Source organism: Camelus dromedarius, chromosome 4 (genome assembly GCF_036321535.1).
Source record: "Camelus dromedarius isolate mCamDro1 chromosome 4, mCamDro1.pat, whole genome shotgun sequence".
Lineage (NCBI taxonomy): Eukaryota > Metazoa > Chordata > Mammalia > Artiodactyla > Camelidae > Camelus > Camelus dromedarius.
Genome location: NC_087439.1, coordinates 49699116 through 49716949, shown reverse-complemented (window position 1 = coordinate 49716949; position 17834 = coordinate 49699116). Strand labels below are relative to the sequence as shown.

Genomic DNA, 17834 nt, shown 5'->3' with positions numbered 1-17834 from the left:
GGGGTATCCTTAAAAGAGACGCTGATTAGCTTAATGATGCTCAAACTCATGACCCTGATAAGATATATATTTTTTAAATTTTGCTACTTCAGTAAATTTAAGACCAAAGAAAAGCAGGTATATTAAGCACTGCATTTAACAGAGGTTTTTTTTTTTAAGCCCTGATGCTGCAGATCTATATTTATTGGCATAAAAAACAAATGCCTACAATGTATTGTTAAATAGAAAAAAAAATCAGGTTATAGAGCAGAAGGTATAATATGATCCCATTTAAGGAAAATAGTATTAGAGACACCTAGAAGAATGTTCTCTGCATAGTTAACACTGGCAATTTCCCCCGGTAGGCTTTCAGATAATTTTTATTTCCTTTTGAAGTTTTCTATATTACATAATTTGTTTTACAAAAAGCATGAGTGATTTTTATAAAAGAAAACACTACTTCACATCAGAGAAAATTAGAGCAAATGTTTTGTTAATTTTTTATTATGTTGGGATTTTTTATAGGACTAACAATTAAAAAAATAAATTCCTTAATGCATTAAAGTTGAGGCTTTTATCAACTTCAATCTGAACTGACCTGGTCCAGAGTTTTGTTACCCCATCCAATAGCTTTCATCTTACGTTTGACTTCCCACTGTTTCTGATAGGCCAAAATATGATTCAGAGGCCAAGGGTAAGGAGATCCATACCTAGCATGAGTGATCTAAAGCAAAAAGATTATGTTAAAAACGTAATTTTTTCTAAATACAAAGCCTGTTTTCACAAACAGAATTCTAAGGGAAATATATTTTCAGAGAACACAAATAGAGCCATCTAAGATTTAAAAAAAACATAGTTTGCAATCTAAAAAATTAAAATTTTAAACCATTCCCTTTAAAAATACATAAACTTTTATGTACTTTGCAACCAACCAGTTACATCAAACAATGACACATAGCTTCCCTAAAATGTATGTGCAAGCAAAATTAAAGTAAGTGAAAAACTATATCACTAATGGTATAAACCACAATGTTTCATTTATGAGCAGGGACTTAGGATTCTGAGCAAAAGTGTTTTCTCATTAAATTTTAATTAAGATAAATGCTGTAGAACCACTCACCTCCCCTACTGTAGCTTCATCACACCACTGAAGATACAACTAGGAAAAAAAAACAGTCACCAGAACTTTACTATATCTAAGAGAAACTGGATAGAGAAAGTTATTTCTTGCCATGGTAATTTTTTATAAGCCAACTTTATAAAAGTCATATATGTGAGGGTTTTTTTTTTTTGGCTAATGTTGCTATTTAGAATTATTAAACTTAGTGGTGGTACCTCTAAAAATATTTCTTATTCATAAAATATATTGCTAAATACCATTAAAGTATTTTATATATATTATTTAGGTAAACTTCATAAAGCCAAAATAAAATAATAAGTGGGCAGGAATCACTCCTGTTTACAAACAGAAAAACTAGAACTGAAAATGTCAGACAACTTGTTCATAGATAATGATCAAATAATTTGAGTAACCACATTAGCCCTAAAATTGCTTGACTATTTTCCTATTTTCTTGGTAACTTTAAAATAACCCATAAGAAAGATTATTTTTCATGAGAGAAAAAGCTTATTTTCAAGACCTATTATCTTCTATTATACCTCTGCAGTCAACAGCATATTGTTGACTAATTCCATGTAGGCTTTCATTTCTGCCTTTTGGACTTCATCCAGCCCATCACTAAGAGAATGGCCCTAAAAGGAATTTAGAAAAATTTTAAAAAGCATCACACTAAAATATACAAAAACTTTCAATTATCTTACCACCAAGTAATATAGCATCAATGTTATACTGCAAATGTCCAATGGATTAATTTCCAAAAAGCCTCCTAAAAAATCACTCTTTTATGTGAAAAAATAGTTAATACTCTACTACCACTATAAAATATTAATAAGTCATACTTATTTATCATTATAAAAATGTATCTTTCAATGAACAAAATTACATTATCAATTATTTCACAAAAGAAGAAAACAAGGATGGTCAACAAACCTTGTTTTTTAAGAGACTAACCTACTTAGTAATAAAATAAATTCCAAAAAGCTGACATGTGTTACTTACAAAGTGGTCAAAGATTTTTAAAAATAATTATCAGTAAAGGTATAGGGAAACAGACATTAATTTTTAAATTCTAATACAGTACAGTAATGAGTGGATACATAAAATTGTATAACCTTTAGTTCAATCTGACAATCTGTTGTAAGATTTTAAAAATGAATACCCTATAACATAATATCACTCTTAGGAATTCATCTTTAGGAGATAATCTGACAAGCATACAAAGTGTAGATACAAGAATATTTATCTTAGCACTCAATAACAGCAAAATTTGGCAACTTAAATGTCCATCAATAAAGACAAGAAAATAAAACATAATACATCCATATAACAGGATATTATACAACAATTTAAAAAGATGATATATCTTTATTTCCAAACACACTGATGATTTTAAAAGGCTGGTTGCAAAATAACACATAATAGTATTGACTATTTTTCTACATATGTAAAAGTCTGGAAGAATTTTCTCCAAAATGTTAATGTGGATTGTTCTTTGATAACTATTAAAATCTAAACTGAATCATTCAAATGGATAAATTAGTACATTCAACTTCTAAGCAAACTTTATAATTCCCTTCTCAAAGGTTAATCTGGTATTTTACAACAACCTAATAGTTTTCATTTCAGATCAAAATTCTCATAAGCATGAGTTAGAAGGTTATCTTATCATTTTGTAAAGGTCAAATGGCATCCTTTGCCATTGATTTATATTAATAAAAAAAACTTACACTTTAGAACTATTTCTCTAGTAGTTTATATCTGCATTTTATAAAACTAGGTTAAAAATCAGTGTGAATGTTAAGACACGCTAAAGAATGATGTATGACTTGTTTAAGAGAAACTGTGATCAAATGCATTTGATATCTTTTTTTCATTACCTTGGCTTTAACGAATTGGACTATTGGACCAAGTTCTGATACTACTTGATTTCCTACATGAATAAAAGGTACTTTACCTGTTGAGAAAAAAAAAAAAAAGGTGAAAACACTCTCAGTAAATTAAAGTTTGTGCTAAAAAAGAAATCAACACAAAACTGGGATATATATTTTATAATAAAGAGTTTCATAACACTATGACGTTTGAAAATTACAGTTAAATGTGTGCCTTAAATTCTATAAATTTTAAAACACTAATTACTAATTTTAAAACAGAAGAAAAAAGAACAAGGAGATTCATTTCTAGAGTTCTCACTTGTATATAACAGATCACAATATTCCCTTTTTAAAGCTAACGCTAACAAATCACTATACAGCAGTAAATACTAATTATTCAAATTATATGAACCAAACCTGGATGTTGGGTAATGATCACTAATAGATTTAAAAAATTTAACTGGGCTTTCTTTTCCGAGTACAATGAATCAACCTATATTTAAGTTATCTTTATGAAGATATTTTTTACATCTTCTACTTTCAAATCTCAGATATTCATTCAGGTCAATTGTTTTACCACATAATGGTGCATTAATAAATGTCTCTAACTAAAAAATAACAGGAATTAAGAGAATTAACAATCTTTGAAGGTATGCTAGCTTATGAATTATAATACACAGTATGTTCCCAATATACATGTAGGGAAAAAAGAACAAGTAGTATGCTTATAAAAATTGGTTTCTCTAAACAAATATTATATTTTAAAAGTAGTATTCATTTTTATAAATACTAATAATTTATGAAATTATTAGAGATGATGAGAACAAAATAGTCTCCAAAGAGCTATAAAGTCCACCTCAAATGGTAGAGGAAGAAACTTTGCCAGACCTAGTTCAAATAGAGTTCACACTAACAGCAGGCTTCTTCATGGTGCTTTTAAATAGACTCACTCCTCTGGCTCAGACAGCCTGAGGGTAATGGATGAGGAGCCCAGCACCAACAAAAGCTTCCTCCGCATCCAGAGAATAACATTACAAAGGAAAGGGAGGCCTTTTGGAATACAACTTAACAGACGTATTTAGAAGACATTTCCATTTACCAATATAAAAACACTGAATTCCTCATTTCCTTTCTTCTACTGCTTTATCAACCTTGCCAAAGAGAAAAAAAACTTCCTATCTACTACGTAAGCATTAGGTCATACTGTTTGTTAGCTTGGGATAAAATCTTTGTAACTACTATACTGCTAGAAATACTGCAGGTCTTCTGAGACAATCTGATCTGAGAATGAAAACTGTTTGTAAGTGAAATGCCTGGACTGAAGAGTATTTTGGGGTGGAACATTTTGAGAGCAAAGTGCCTTTCTCACTTTCAATAACCAGTCTGGAGTTCTTGGTAGAAAGAGTTCTTATGGGTGTACCTCGTTTTATTGCACTTTGCATTATTGTGCTTCACAGATATTGTGGGGGGTTTTTTGTTTTTGTTTTTGTTTTACAAACAAGGTTTGTGGCAACCCTGCATTGAGTAAGTATATTGAATTGAGTAAGCATATTGCATTGAGTAAGCATGTTGGCGCCATTTTTCTAACAGCATTTGCTCACTTTATGTCTCTGTATCACACTTTGATAATTTTCACAATATTTCAAACATTTCCATCATTATTATATTTGTTATAAATATAAACCATTAAAACATGAGGAGTTTTTCTAATGGATGAGCAAAATAAGAGGTTTCTTAAAATGGAATCTACTCCCAATGAAGATGCTGTGAAGACTGTTAAAATAACCACAAAGGATTTAGAGTATTACATAAACTTAGTTGATAAAACAGCAGTAGTCTGAGAGGATTGACTCCTATTCCGAAAGAAGTTCTACTATAGGTAAAATGCTATCAAGCAACATTGCATGCTATAGAGAAATCATTCGTGAAAGGGAGAGTCAATAAATGAGGCAAACTTCAATGTCTTAGTTTAAGAAATTGCCAAAGCCACCCCAAACTTCAGCAAGTACCACCATCAGTCAGCAGCAATCATGACCCTCTACCAGCAAAAAGGGTTTGACTCACAAAATGATTAGCATTTCTAATCATTTCTAATTGAGATATGTATATTGGTTTTTTAGCCACAATGTTATTGCACATTTAATAGATTACAGAATAGTATAAATATAACTTTTATATGCATTGGAAAACCAAAAAAATCCATGTGACTCACTTTATTGTGATATTCACTTTATTGTGGTGGTCTGGAACTGAACCCTGCAATATGTCCAAGGTATGCCTGTATTTTATATCTTTTCTTAAAAATACTTTGAGCATTATATAGATTGTGAAGCAGATTAGCAGTTCGGGTAGTCAACTAAATACTCATATATCTCTAAATATAAAGAAATATGTAAAAATCAAGGCAACAAATTAGAAGTGAGTAATGTTTTCTGCCTGACAAAGTGGAACCAATGTTATACCCTTATTATTGCAGGTGATCAGGCAAAAGCTCAGTGAGACAGCTATTCTCTGGTACCAATCAGATAGAGATCTTAAGAGAAAACTGAGGGCCCTGCTTCTCATTTAGGCAGAATAATCATGCTTAGAACTTTTACTTTTAAAGAAAGCAAGAAGATGTTGCCAAGCAAGTTTATAGATTCAGAGGATACTAGAAGTAGAAAGGACTTTCGATATGATCTACAGACTTGACCACATCTGACCAGAGTTGAAATGAGTAGACATGTCACCCCAAGACTGTCAAGTTTCCAACTGTTACTTTATAAAACCATGGGGAAAATTCTTTAAAGGGTAAACAAAAAAAATAGGCATTCAAAAAAATCTAGGTACAAACTGGACTACCACTACAATTTTATTAATGCAGAATATTAACAGAGAAATTAAAAACTAAAAAACACTTACCAGATGGAGACATATATTCTGCATTTGCCCTGCAAACCACTTTGACAGGCAGATTACACATCTGCAAAAAGGCCTGTAAATCAAGAGAAGTACATAGTAAGTCTAGTGAAAGTATATGCATATTCAAACACAACTTTTATTTATTTATTTTCTAAATTTAAGTAATAGCTCAGGAAAAGGAAAAGAATGAATCAATTTAAAGTGAAAGATTTGTATTCCAAAACAAAAATAAAATGTCACTGCAATACTAGAAAATCAATGACTTAGACACCAGTAAATATATTAAACTTAAAGCATTTATACATACAAATGTAAATTACTTATACTTATTTTACTGCATTAGTTTATGAAGTCAGCAATACTGTATATTTCTTTAATTTTTTTTAACAGATAAAGTCCATACTTGATAAGCTATTGCTTAATTCCATTACCCTTTACAGGAACCATATTTTTCTTGTTTTTGGAGAAAATTCTCAAAATGTTATTTTTACTATTTCAAAGTTCTCTCCAAAAATACTCAGTATCCTAATATGTAAACTTTTATGCTGACTAATTCAATTTTGAAAGACTATTTATTTTCACTTTGTTTATAGCAACAAATATTTTATACACAACTAAACTGTGTAACAACAGGGAACCACTAAATCATTTGTGGTAAATCCAAACCATGTAATGTTATAAAACAATTTTAAAATCATTAATTACAGCTTCACACATGGCTGCCTAAAGAACTTTATTTCCCACGTTTCCTTACAACTGGGTGTGACCAATGTCTAAATTTTGGCCAATGGGACTTAAAAGTTCTGGGCATCTACTTGGGAAGTTTCTTTAAACGGAAAGGATATGACCTCTCCTCTTTCTTTCTTTCCTGCTGATTAGCATGTGAAAAGGATGACTATAGCCACAGTAGCTAAACTGAACCAGAGCAGAAGTTGAGTGTTGAAGATGGTAGAACAAGAAGAGTAAAGAAGTCTAAGGTCTTTGATAATCATGCAGTCACCAAACCTGGATTTCCTGTAATTATAAAAGGAAGGAAGGAAGGAAGGAAGGAAGGAAGGAAGGAAGGAAGGAAGGAAGGAAGGGAGGAAGGGAGGAAAGAAAGAAACTTCTGTCTTTTTAAGCCACTGCTATTTTCAGTTTTCCATAACTCACAGCCAAAACTAATCCTAATTCACCAACAATGACTGTTTCTAGGTTTAAACAGCACCTTATCCAACCAAAAGTTGATTTCTCTATGTCTAGGTAAGTATACACTAACAGCCCTCTAAATACTATAACCTGTGCTCCCAATTTATAACAATAAGTGAGCTTCTTGATTGACCCACAAGAAGGGACTCTGGGTAGCAGTTCTCAAACTTCAGCATGCATAAAAGTCATGTAGAAGGTTTGTTAAAACACAGATTGCTAGGAAGGGAGGAATTAGAAAAAGTATAACGAGACCGTTTAAGAAGACTGGATAAAGAAGAAAAGGAAAAAGGGTCAACTCCCTTCTGTTACATATGTATCTGTTCCCAATGGTAAAAAAAGGTTGAGCTCATAAAAACATAAACAGGAAAAAAAAAAACAAAAAACAGTGGAAATAGGCTGAAATGACAAGAACCAGGTAGAATAACTGACATACAAGGTCTTTGAGAAGATAAAAAGAAATGAAATAAGAGCACAAGTGGAAGCATCTGTTTTTAATCAGGAAACAGGACACTTTTTCCACTATAATTGCAAGGTGTGGTCAGAATCAATGACAATGACTGCAAGCCAATAAAGGAGAAGGACAAGAAAATGAGGGAGCGCTCCTATTCCGTGAAATGGGAAGAGAAACTGTCTACTGAGAATGAAGGATTAGGAGGGGACTGAGGCCTTCAGAAGAACAAAAATAACTTGAAAGAATTGTTTAATGTATCTTCTCAAAGGTCATAATATCTAGTTGTTAGTTAACAATCATAATACTATACAAAATAGTAAATATGGTGTATTTTGCTAAACTACATGTATATTGGTAACTGTACTAATCATTATTCCAAAAAGCTGTGTTTCACTAAAAAAGATTAAGCAAAATTGTAATGTTCTGCAATCAAAGCCATGTTTCCAATCCCGTGAATTTTTTACTTCTTTACTTTTCTTTACTGACTTAGTTTTGATCAATTTAACAACACTCAACTTATCACAGATCTCAATTAATGGCATAATTCTACTTAGAGAAAGGTTAATTTTATAGCACTTACTACAATTATTCTTCATCCCTGATTCAAAACAAATCTCTGATTTAATGTGAATCAATCACAAAGTCTGATGTCATAAACACAGTATTTCATCCAAACATTAAATATGCAAAACAAAGCATTACCATGACTGTCTTTAAGAATATAAAAACTCTAAATCAAAACCAGACTTTGATTCAAACAGTATTTCTCCCTTCTCTTATAGGATGGGAAAAATCCCTGAGAGGTTCCAAGAGTACTTTCACCTTTCACTTGCATTTTCAATCTCTTATCCTGCCCCAATACTCCAAATAAAACTGGCATGCTACACCAGCCTAAAACACATTTTATTTTCAGTTCTGAGATAGCAATTGCATACTTTTATTCTTATGTAAATCCAAACAAAAATGTAGTTCTAATTATAATTAGGAAAGTTAGGATAACCCAGCCAACTCCTATTCCTCAGTTGGATACATTATTTCAAACTAATTCAAGTGAATGACAACACAAAATTATTTAAATGAAAAACTTAGCACATCCTATCAGAACAATGATCTGTAACTGTGCTGTCCAATATGGTAGCCATTAGTCACCTGTGGCTAATTAACTTAAATTTAAATTGATTAAAGTTGAATACAATTTTTAATTCATTTCCCCAGTCACATTAGCCATTTCAAGTGCTCAACAGCCACATGTGGCTAGTAGCTACCATATTTATCGGACAGTACAAATAACAGAACATTCCCATCATCAGAGAAAGTTCTGTTGAACAGTGTGGGTATATTACAATGGTAATCAGTGCATAAAAGACATCTCAGCAAAACAGGCTGACATTGTCTGAAAGTGATTAGGCTAAATATTAGAAAAACAAGCTGCATAATATTACAGTGTCTACAAACCCTGCAAGTGATCAATCATCTTTTGATGACAGTGACACATTAAACACCACAATATTTTCAATTTCAGAAAAACCTAATACAGGGTTTACCTATTTGCTGAGCAACCCCAATTGACAAAATGGTCAGGTAAATTTATTAACATGTGAAAACTAAGAACTTAAGAATGAATAAATTAAAACCACAGCCAATAAATATATTCATTCATGAATATAAATTTACTGAGTACCTAAGCCTATGTCATAGTAGGAATTTTTTAAACACACACATACATGCACACAGAACATAATATCCAGTACCTGACTTTTAAGACTCTGAAATTTAATAAGCTTGATGTAGTTTCAACAAATTGAATTAATCAGTTAAATTCTTAGTGTAAAAAAAATTCACTGAAGGGGTAGAGTACCACTATATTTTATTCCCCTCCCCCCCAAAAAAAACCTCAAAGGAAAAAAGTAATACTAGATCATCAATAACCAGTTAAACATGAAGGACTGAATTTACACATTTATCTCTACAACCTTTCAAAAAATCCACTGAAATAATAGTGAAGAGATAGAAAATGTATAAACCCAGAAAAACACAAAGAATGGAAAAGCAGACCAGAGACGTCAACCCATTTTTGTAAGATGAAAAGCAGACTTGGCAGGGCAGAGGAAGCTTAAACCTAAGAGTATGCAGAGGAGAAAATCAATACAACTGCATCACAGAAACGAGGAAGATTCCAAAATTGGAGGCACCATGTACCACAGAAGGCAGAGGTGAGGTAAAGGACTAAAATAGGAGAACTGGATGAAAATCTGTGTAAAAGTCAGACAGCTGGCAGGAGACAGAGGTTTATACTCTGAGAAATCCACCAGAGACTTCTGACTCAATACCCAAGCACAGCACAGAGGCCAGGAAGGAGGGTCACACTGAAAGGAAAGTTAAGGGAAAGTATGCACACTGACTGTAGAGACCCACAGCACCCCTCTCCCTTCTCAGCTCCCAAATACTGCCAGCCAAATTAAGTACCTCTAGGTATCTCTCCCAGAAAAGGCCTAAAAATACCAGTGGTTTTAGTGGGGGGTAGGGGTGGGTGGGACACCAGCCAAAAAAGTGGTAGCTCACTGTGCAATCAGTCTACAGTGAAGCCTACATGTCAAAAATCTCCCCTCATCTCCCCATCGGCTTTTTAGGACTTCATTCTTAAATATAAATTGATAGCAGAGATCAATATATAGTTGAGGAAAGCCTCAAACATACAGTGCCAAAGCAAACCACAAAAAAGGAATTGAGAGGAAACAGAAAATGCAGACAGCAGAGAGCAACTTCAAAGAAAAATTATAATGGCTAATATTTATTAAGCACTTACCATGTGCCAGGTACATGCAGAAGAGCTTTACCCTATGAGGTAAGTACAAAAAAAATTCCTATTTTAAGATGAGAAAACAGAAGTAAAGAGAGTTAAAGAATCTATTCAAGACATGCAGGAAGACAGGAAAGAAGGGAGGGATGGAAGAAGGGATAGAAAAGGGAAAGAAAGGAAAAAAGAAAAAAGGGGGGAAAGAAAAATGAGAAGAAGCGAAGAATACAAAGGACTGAGATGACACTATATGTCTCAACAGCAACTCTGAAAGCTAGATGACACAAGGTCTTCAAAATTCTAAGAAAAAAATCTTGTCAACCTAAAATTCTACATGTGCCAAGGTACCAGTCAAGTGTGAAGACAGAAGAAAACACCATACAAGCAAGGTCTTTTTAAAAAAGCTAAAATAAAAACAAGAACCAAGAAAAAAAGAATATAGGACACAGAAAATTAGGGGAGCCAACATAAAAGGAAAACAAAAAATTCCCTGAATGATGATGAACAGCAGTCATAAGAAAATAGTTCTGAAGCCAACCAAAGAAAGGAACTGTTCTAATTTAAGTAAATGGGACAGGGCTTTCTAACACAGTATTTTCAAAATAAATTTCCAAAAGAAAAGAAAAATACATAAAGAACCTGATGTGTTCGACCATTGTGGGAGTGAGTTTCACAGTTCAGTCAAAGTTTAGGGGAGAAAACTACTCAAATGAATTAAATAAAGCAATGAATTACTCAATGGGAAAAAAAAAAGAAATAATATGTTCATAGTATGCTGAACCACTCAGCTGGGATCAATATCTATATTCTAATTATAATTTAAACACCAAATATTAATTTAGCCAAAAAAGTTAAGAGAACTACCAGGAAGATGGGGAAGGAGAGGGTGAGGAGAATTACAAGAGGTAAATTTTATAGTGGAAATCAATAGATACGTTTAAATTAAAAAATGAAATAGCAACATAAGCATTTCACTTTGAAATATAGAGGTGAATTACCCAGGAAAAAATACAGCTGAAAGAATTGAACGTGATTGTCTCTGGGTATCAGTATTTGGGGGGAGGTAAGAGTGGGACAGTAGACTGTGGTTTTTTGTGTGATAAGCCTCTCATACATTGCTGGTGGGAGTGTAAATGATCCAACCACTCTGAACTGTTTGGTAGTATCTACTACTAAGCAGATATCTTATCAGCCAATAATTCCACTCCCAGAAATACACCAAAAAGAAACCGATGCATATAGCCACTAACACACAGGAATGCTCCTAGCAACTTCATCCATATAATCAAATAATAGGAACCCAAATGTCCATTAACATAAGGAGCAACTCTAAAATTCCTAATTCTAAGCTAAAAAAGATGTATGTCACCAATTGCTATTATAAAAAAGAAAAATGAACATAAAAAGACTATACACTTTTCCTGATTCTTAATTCTTTACAAATAGCATTCACTGAGAATTTTTAAATCAGAGAAATTCTAAAAATAGTCCCAGAAGATGATACTATGATACTCTATGCTATTTCCTCAGTAATTACTTCTGAATCATAGCTTCTGGAAACTATAGCTCAGATTTTTTGTAAAAACTAGTTTTGAGAAATAAAAAATATTTCATTTATAAATAATTGAAACTAAGGCCACAGTTTAAATAAATAAGAACAATCTGTCACCAATCAATTCAAACCTTACAAATATCCTAAATTCTAGATTCAAAAGTTGTCATTGTAGATAACAATGTCACTGCTCTGATTAGATTATAAAACTAGCGGCTTAAATATTGGGGGAAAAAAACCTTTCAAATGTTGCTGATAAAAAAAACTGTCAGGAATATAGACAGGAATCCTATAATAGCAATCCTTCAGTAACATGGTGCCAGGGCTTCTGGTTCTTCTCCCTTCTCATTTCTTTTTTTTTTTTTTTTAACATTTTTTATTGATTTATAATCATTTTACAATGTTGCATCAAATTCCAGTGTAGAGCACAATTTTTCAGTTACACATGAACATATATATATTCATTGTCACATTTTTTTCTCTGTGAGCTACCATAAGATCTTGTATGTATTTCCCTGTGCTATGCAGTATAATCTTGTTTATCTATTCTACAATTTTGAAATCCCAGTCTATCCCTTCCCACCCTCTGCCCCTTTGGCAAACACAAGTTTGTATTCTATGTCTATGTGTCTATTTCTGTTTTGTATTTATGCTTTGTTTGTTTTTGTTTTGTTTTTTCTTTAGATTCCACATATGAGCGATCTCATATGGTATTTTTCTTTCTCTTTCTGGCTTACTTCACTTAGAATGACATTCTCCAGGAGCATCCATGTTGCTGCAAATGGTGTTATGTTGTCGGTTTCTATGGCTGAGTAGTATTCCATTGTATAAATATACCACATCTTCTTTATCCAGTCATCTGTTGATGGACATTTAGACTGTTTCCATGTCTTGGCTATTGTAAATAGTGCTGCTATGAACATTGGGGTGCAGGTGTTATTTTGAAGTAGGGTTCCTTCTGGATATATGCCCAGGAGCGGTATTCCTGGGTCATACAGTAAGTCTATTCCTAGTGTTTTGAGGAATCTCCATATTGTTTTCCACAGTGGCTGCATCAAATTGCATTCCCACCAGCAGTGTAGGAGGGTTCCCTTTTCTCCACAGCCTTTCCAGCATTTGTCATTTGTGGATTTTTGAATGATGGCCATTCTGACTGGTATGAGGTGATACCTCATCATAGTTTTGATTTGCATTTACAATGGAATAAAGACAGTCTCTTCAGCAAATGGTGCTGGGAAAACTGAACAGCAGCATGTAAAGCAATGAAGCTAGAACACTCCCTTACACCATACACAAAAATGAACTCAAAGTGGATCAAAGACTTAAACATAAGATGAGATACAATAAACCTAGAAGAAAATATAGGCAAAACATAATCTGACATATATCTCAAAAATGTTCTCCTAGAACAGTCTACTCAAACAATAGAAACAAAAGCAAGAATAAACAAATGGGACCTAATGAAATTTACAAGCTTCTGCACAGCAAAGGAAACCATAAGTAAAACAAAATGACAACCTACAGAATGGGAGAAAATTTTTGCAAATGAAACCAACAAAGACTTGATCTCCAGAATATATAAGCAGCTCATACGATTTAACAGGAAAAAAACAAACAACCCAATCCAAAAATGGGCAGAAGACCTAAACAAGCAATTCTCCAAGGAAGACATACAAATGATCAATAGGCACATGAAACAATGCTCAATATCACTCCCTTCTCATTTCAGATCCCCCTAGCTTTTACTGTTATAATTCCCAGTTATGTGCCTTGTACTCATCTAGCAGATAATGATTATCAGCTCAATGAATAAATGAACAAACATATAAAAATCTGAACAATACATAAACCACAAAATGCACAAAGAGTAGAGAATCTAAAACTCAAATCTTCTAGTTCTAGTCATAGGTGGAATTTTTCTAAATGAAGTAACTTCTAAATGAAGAAACTTCTGATAATAAAAACATAGGGGAAAAAAGGCTGCTTTTGTCAAAATTCAAAACACAAAATTTATACTCAACCACTGGTTGGGGTATAAATCAATGTAATCTTTTTAAAGGGTACTTTGGCAACATCTACCAAAATTCTAATTGTACATATCTTTTGATCCAGCAACTGTATTGTTAGAAATATATCATACAGACACACTTACATAAAATTATGTAAGATATATGTAAGGATATTCACACCTAAGTCCTATTTACAGTAGCAAAGTAGTAATTATAACAATAGCCTAATAGCCATCAATAAGAGACTGGTTCAATAAAACTGGTGAATCCACTAATGGCATATTTGTAGTCTTCAAAAAAGAAGGAGTTGCCCCTCAGCTGAACTTCTCATACTAAATTCCAAAGGCATTTCTCATCTGGCACCTTCTGTAAGGGCTACCAAATGACATGAGACAATATACACCAAATGCAGAATTCTTTTTTGTGTTATTTTTCTTCTAAAGGCCTGGTGCAAATCACTAAAACACAGCTTAATAAAGCCTACAAAAAGCTAATTTATTTGGTCCAATGTGTAGTTTCCTGTGAACTAACTAGGAGGATATAATTTTGAATATGTAGAAGAATGAATGGAAAGCACTTATTCATTCATTCCCTCACTCAATGCATATTTATTGAGCATGTACTATATATCAGGAACTATTCTAGGCAATGAGAACAGAGCGGTCCCAGACCTTACAGAATTTACATTCTAATGGCGACAGATGACAAAGCAAAAAAAGTCCATGGTGATTCCTGCTACTTAGAAACACAAAGCCATATGAAGGTACTGCTATTATATGTAGGATGGTCATATAAGGGTTCACCAACAACATAACATTTGAGCATAAACCTGAAGAAAGTTAGAGAGCAAGCCATGGAGATTTCTCAGAGAAGGGCAGTCCAAGTTCAAAGCAGTCCTGTGCTTCAACTGGTGTGCTTGAGGAACAGCAACAAGACCTGTGTGACGAAGCAGACTAAGTGAGTGGTAAGGGATGACAGGAGATCATGTAGGACTTACAGATAGCTGGAAGGATTTTGGCTTTTACTTTGAGTGAGATGATCATTAGAGGATGTTGAGCTGAGGATTGCTGGAATCTGACTGATGTTTTAAAGGATTACAAACAGCTGTACAGAGATTAGATTGTAGAGAGTAGAAGGGTAGAAACAGAAGAACTCATTAGGAGGATTCTGTAATAATCTAGGCAAGAAATGATGGTGGCCCAGACCAGATTAAGAGTGCTGGAGGTGGTAAGAAGTCAGATTCTGGCTATGTTTTTAAGGTAGGGCCAAAAAGATTTGCTGATAACTGGATGTGGACACAGGAAAAAGAGAGGACTCCAAAGGTAACTCAAAGTTCCTGACATAAACAACTAGAAAGATGGAACTGCCATTTACCAAAACAGGAAAAACCATGGAATGAGCAGGTTTTGGTGGGAGGAGGAGGATTCAGGGGTCTTTAGATGGTCTTCTCTATCACTTCTATGTTAGATTTCCAACAGGCAATGAATAGCAGACAACTCTGCTCTCTTTTCAAAGGCCCGGAGTTGCTATGGCACAGTTATATGCTTTGAAACCAGATAAGCAGATTCTAAGGAAACATTGAGAAACTCAAACTTGTAGGCCACCCATCTCTTTTATAGACAGAGGTGACAGAAATACCTACAAATTAGTATAATCTTTGTCAACACTTTCCTGCAAATATGGTAATATCAAAGTGTTAAGAAATAGGTAGAGCTACAGATACTATGCAGAATAAAAATACAATCAAGGACAGTTTTTATCTTTGGTCTTTTCCGTCTCCTGCATCTATAGCTCATCAAGTTAAAAACCTGAAAAGTCAATTTAACATCTGGTTAAATGAGAAGCTTGAAAAGGCTAAGAAGCCATCTGATAAGAATAGTATTATCTTCTGAAAATTTACTGAGAAGTAATACACAAAGGAGCCACTGTCAGCCAGAGTCCTTTAAAATCTCAGCAACTATGGCCCAGTTGTCAGGAAATTTAAAATAAGCATGCAGGTCTTACAATAAAAGTAAGTAAGCAGAATAACATTAATGAGCAAATCAAATAAAACAAAACATCTCAAATAGTATGCCTACCTAGTTTCTTCAAGTCTTTATTCCCTAAGAAATATATTAACAATATTCCAGAAAGAATCTAGGGGGAAACCAGTGAAATTAAATTTAAGCCTAAAAGTCATCAATTTCTTTAAGAGAAAACAATAATTATGATGGTTCCTGATAGAAGTAACAAAACAGAACCTACAATCTTAAAAGCCTTAAAATATCAAATATCAAATATCCTTTGTTTTAATTACATTATGTTAACAACAGCCAAAAAGGTAATTAAAAATATTCAGTTCATGAAATGGTAACAAGGGCTCAACTCTGGTTGAATGGAAACAGCCAGCCAAGCATAGGCCTGCCCTCGGCGTGGTCGCTACATTTGCACACAGAGGATGTTGCCTCCTTGAGATGCTGTCCCTACTATTATTTAGAGCAATTTGACTTTCTGTTGTTGACTCATAAGCCATACCACTCTTACGACTGGGCTACTATCCCACTCCTTATTTGTCACTGGTTAAATGCCCTAGCAGAATCTAAGGGATCCTAACAGAGTAAAGATTTAAGAATCAAGCTGTTAAAGTGGAAGACTAGAGTGTCTTTGAAAAATGGGAATCCTCTGCATCAGTCTTAAAAGTCAGTGTAGAACAGTAAGAGTTAAAAGAGCAGAAGCCTCCCAGCGGGACATCTCTTGGTAGAATCTTGGTGACTGACTGTGGTAGTCAGAGAAATTTCCTTTACCTCATAAGCTTTCTCATTTCTAAAATGAAGATAATTTATTATTAGGCAGGCCAATTGAGGTGCTGTATGTAAAATACACACCATCTGGCACACACTACATCAATAAATAACAAAATATTATTATTAAAACTAGTAGTAATAATATCAGTAATAATAAACACTCATATATCTATCTGCAGAAGAAAGACTATTTAACCTTGGTGACTTCAAAAGAAAACTTCACTTATTTTCTACCTTTTAACATCTCCTTAAAAGGGTAAATAATTATATACTTAACTTAGTTATATTTATTTATAATCAAAATAGAAAAATTGTGCGCTAAGATAAAAATCTCTAAATAGGTATCAAAAGAATAAGGGAACATAACCAGAAGCACTTTTTTTAACAATAATAAGATAAAGAGTAAATATATGATTTCTATGTTTTCAGTATGCATCTTATACAACACAAAATCTTTTCAACAAGGCAAAAACAAATGAAGACATTTTGATACTGACATAAACTTTTGCTTTATAAATAATTTTTCAAAGTCATACACACTAATGAAATTGACAAAAGGCCTTCCCCTCCAGAATATAAGCTCCATTAGCACACGATCACCATGCTTACCTTGTTCACTACTTTATTCTCGGCACACCATAGGTTCTCTTTATAAATATGCCACAGATATTTATAATAATAAATATAAGCATACCTAACTAAGTTCATAGAAAACTAGTAAGCTACAACAAAGATCAACATTTTGTTATCTTATGGTACCAAAGCTCACTGCATTTAAAAGATCAATGTAACTCCTGTTAAATTCAGAGGTATTTAAACAGATGATGTTTTAGAAAAATGATAACAAGAATTCAACTTTTTAAAAAATTAGTTACACAGAAATCAACAGAAACCAAAATTCAATTAGCAGAAAAAGCTTTAAATACAGCAAATTTGTTACCAAAAACATGAAATGCTATTGAAAGCACATACGAAACAGATCACATCAGAGAACAGAACCTTCCTTATTAACACAACTCTCACCTTAATACCACTCTTGGAATATCTGACTCAATTTTAGATACATCAATATCTGACAGCTTTAGAAAAAAATCAAGTTTAGAAAGAAAGCATCAAAAAGGATAATCAGAATAGGAAAAGATATAAGCTTTCCCCCAAGAGAATTAAATATAAATAAAAGTAA

At 33.1% G+C, this 17834-nt stretch overlaps 1 protein-coding gene across 1 annotated transcript in view; it reads right to left on the bottom strand.

Moving 5' to 3' along the window:
- Positions 1-17834, bottom strand: part of MTX2 (metaxin 2) — a 58694-nt gene that overhangs the window by 7878 nt on the left and 32982 nt on the right. Inside the window, exons 4-8 of the mRNA XM_010991152.3 lie at positions 5872-5944; positions 2977-3053; positions 1639-1731; positions 1100-1138; positions 578-703 (exon numbers count right to left, since the gene is read on the bottom strand). Coding sequence (XP_010989454.1) covers positions 578-703; positions 1100-1138; positions 1639-1731; positions 2977-3053; positions 5872-5944 — 408 coding nt within the window. The remainder of the gene's footprint in view (positions 1-577; positions 704-1099; positions 1139-1638; positions 1732-2976; positions 3054-5871; positions 5945-17834) is intronic.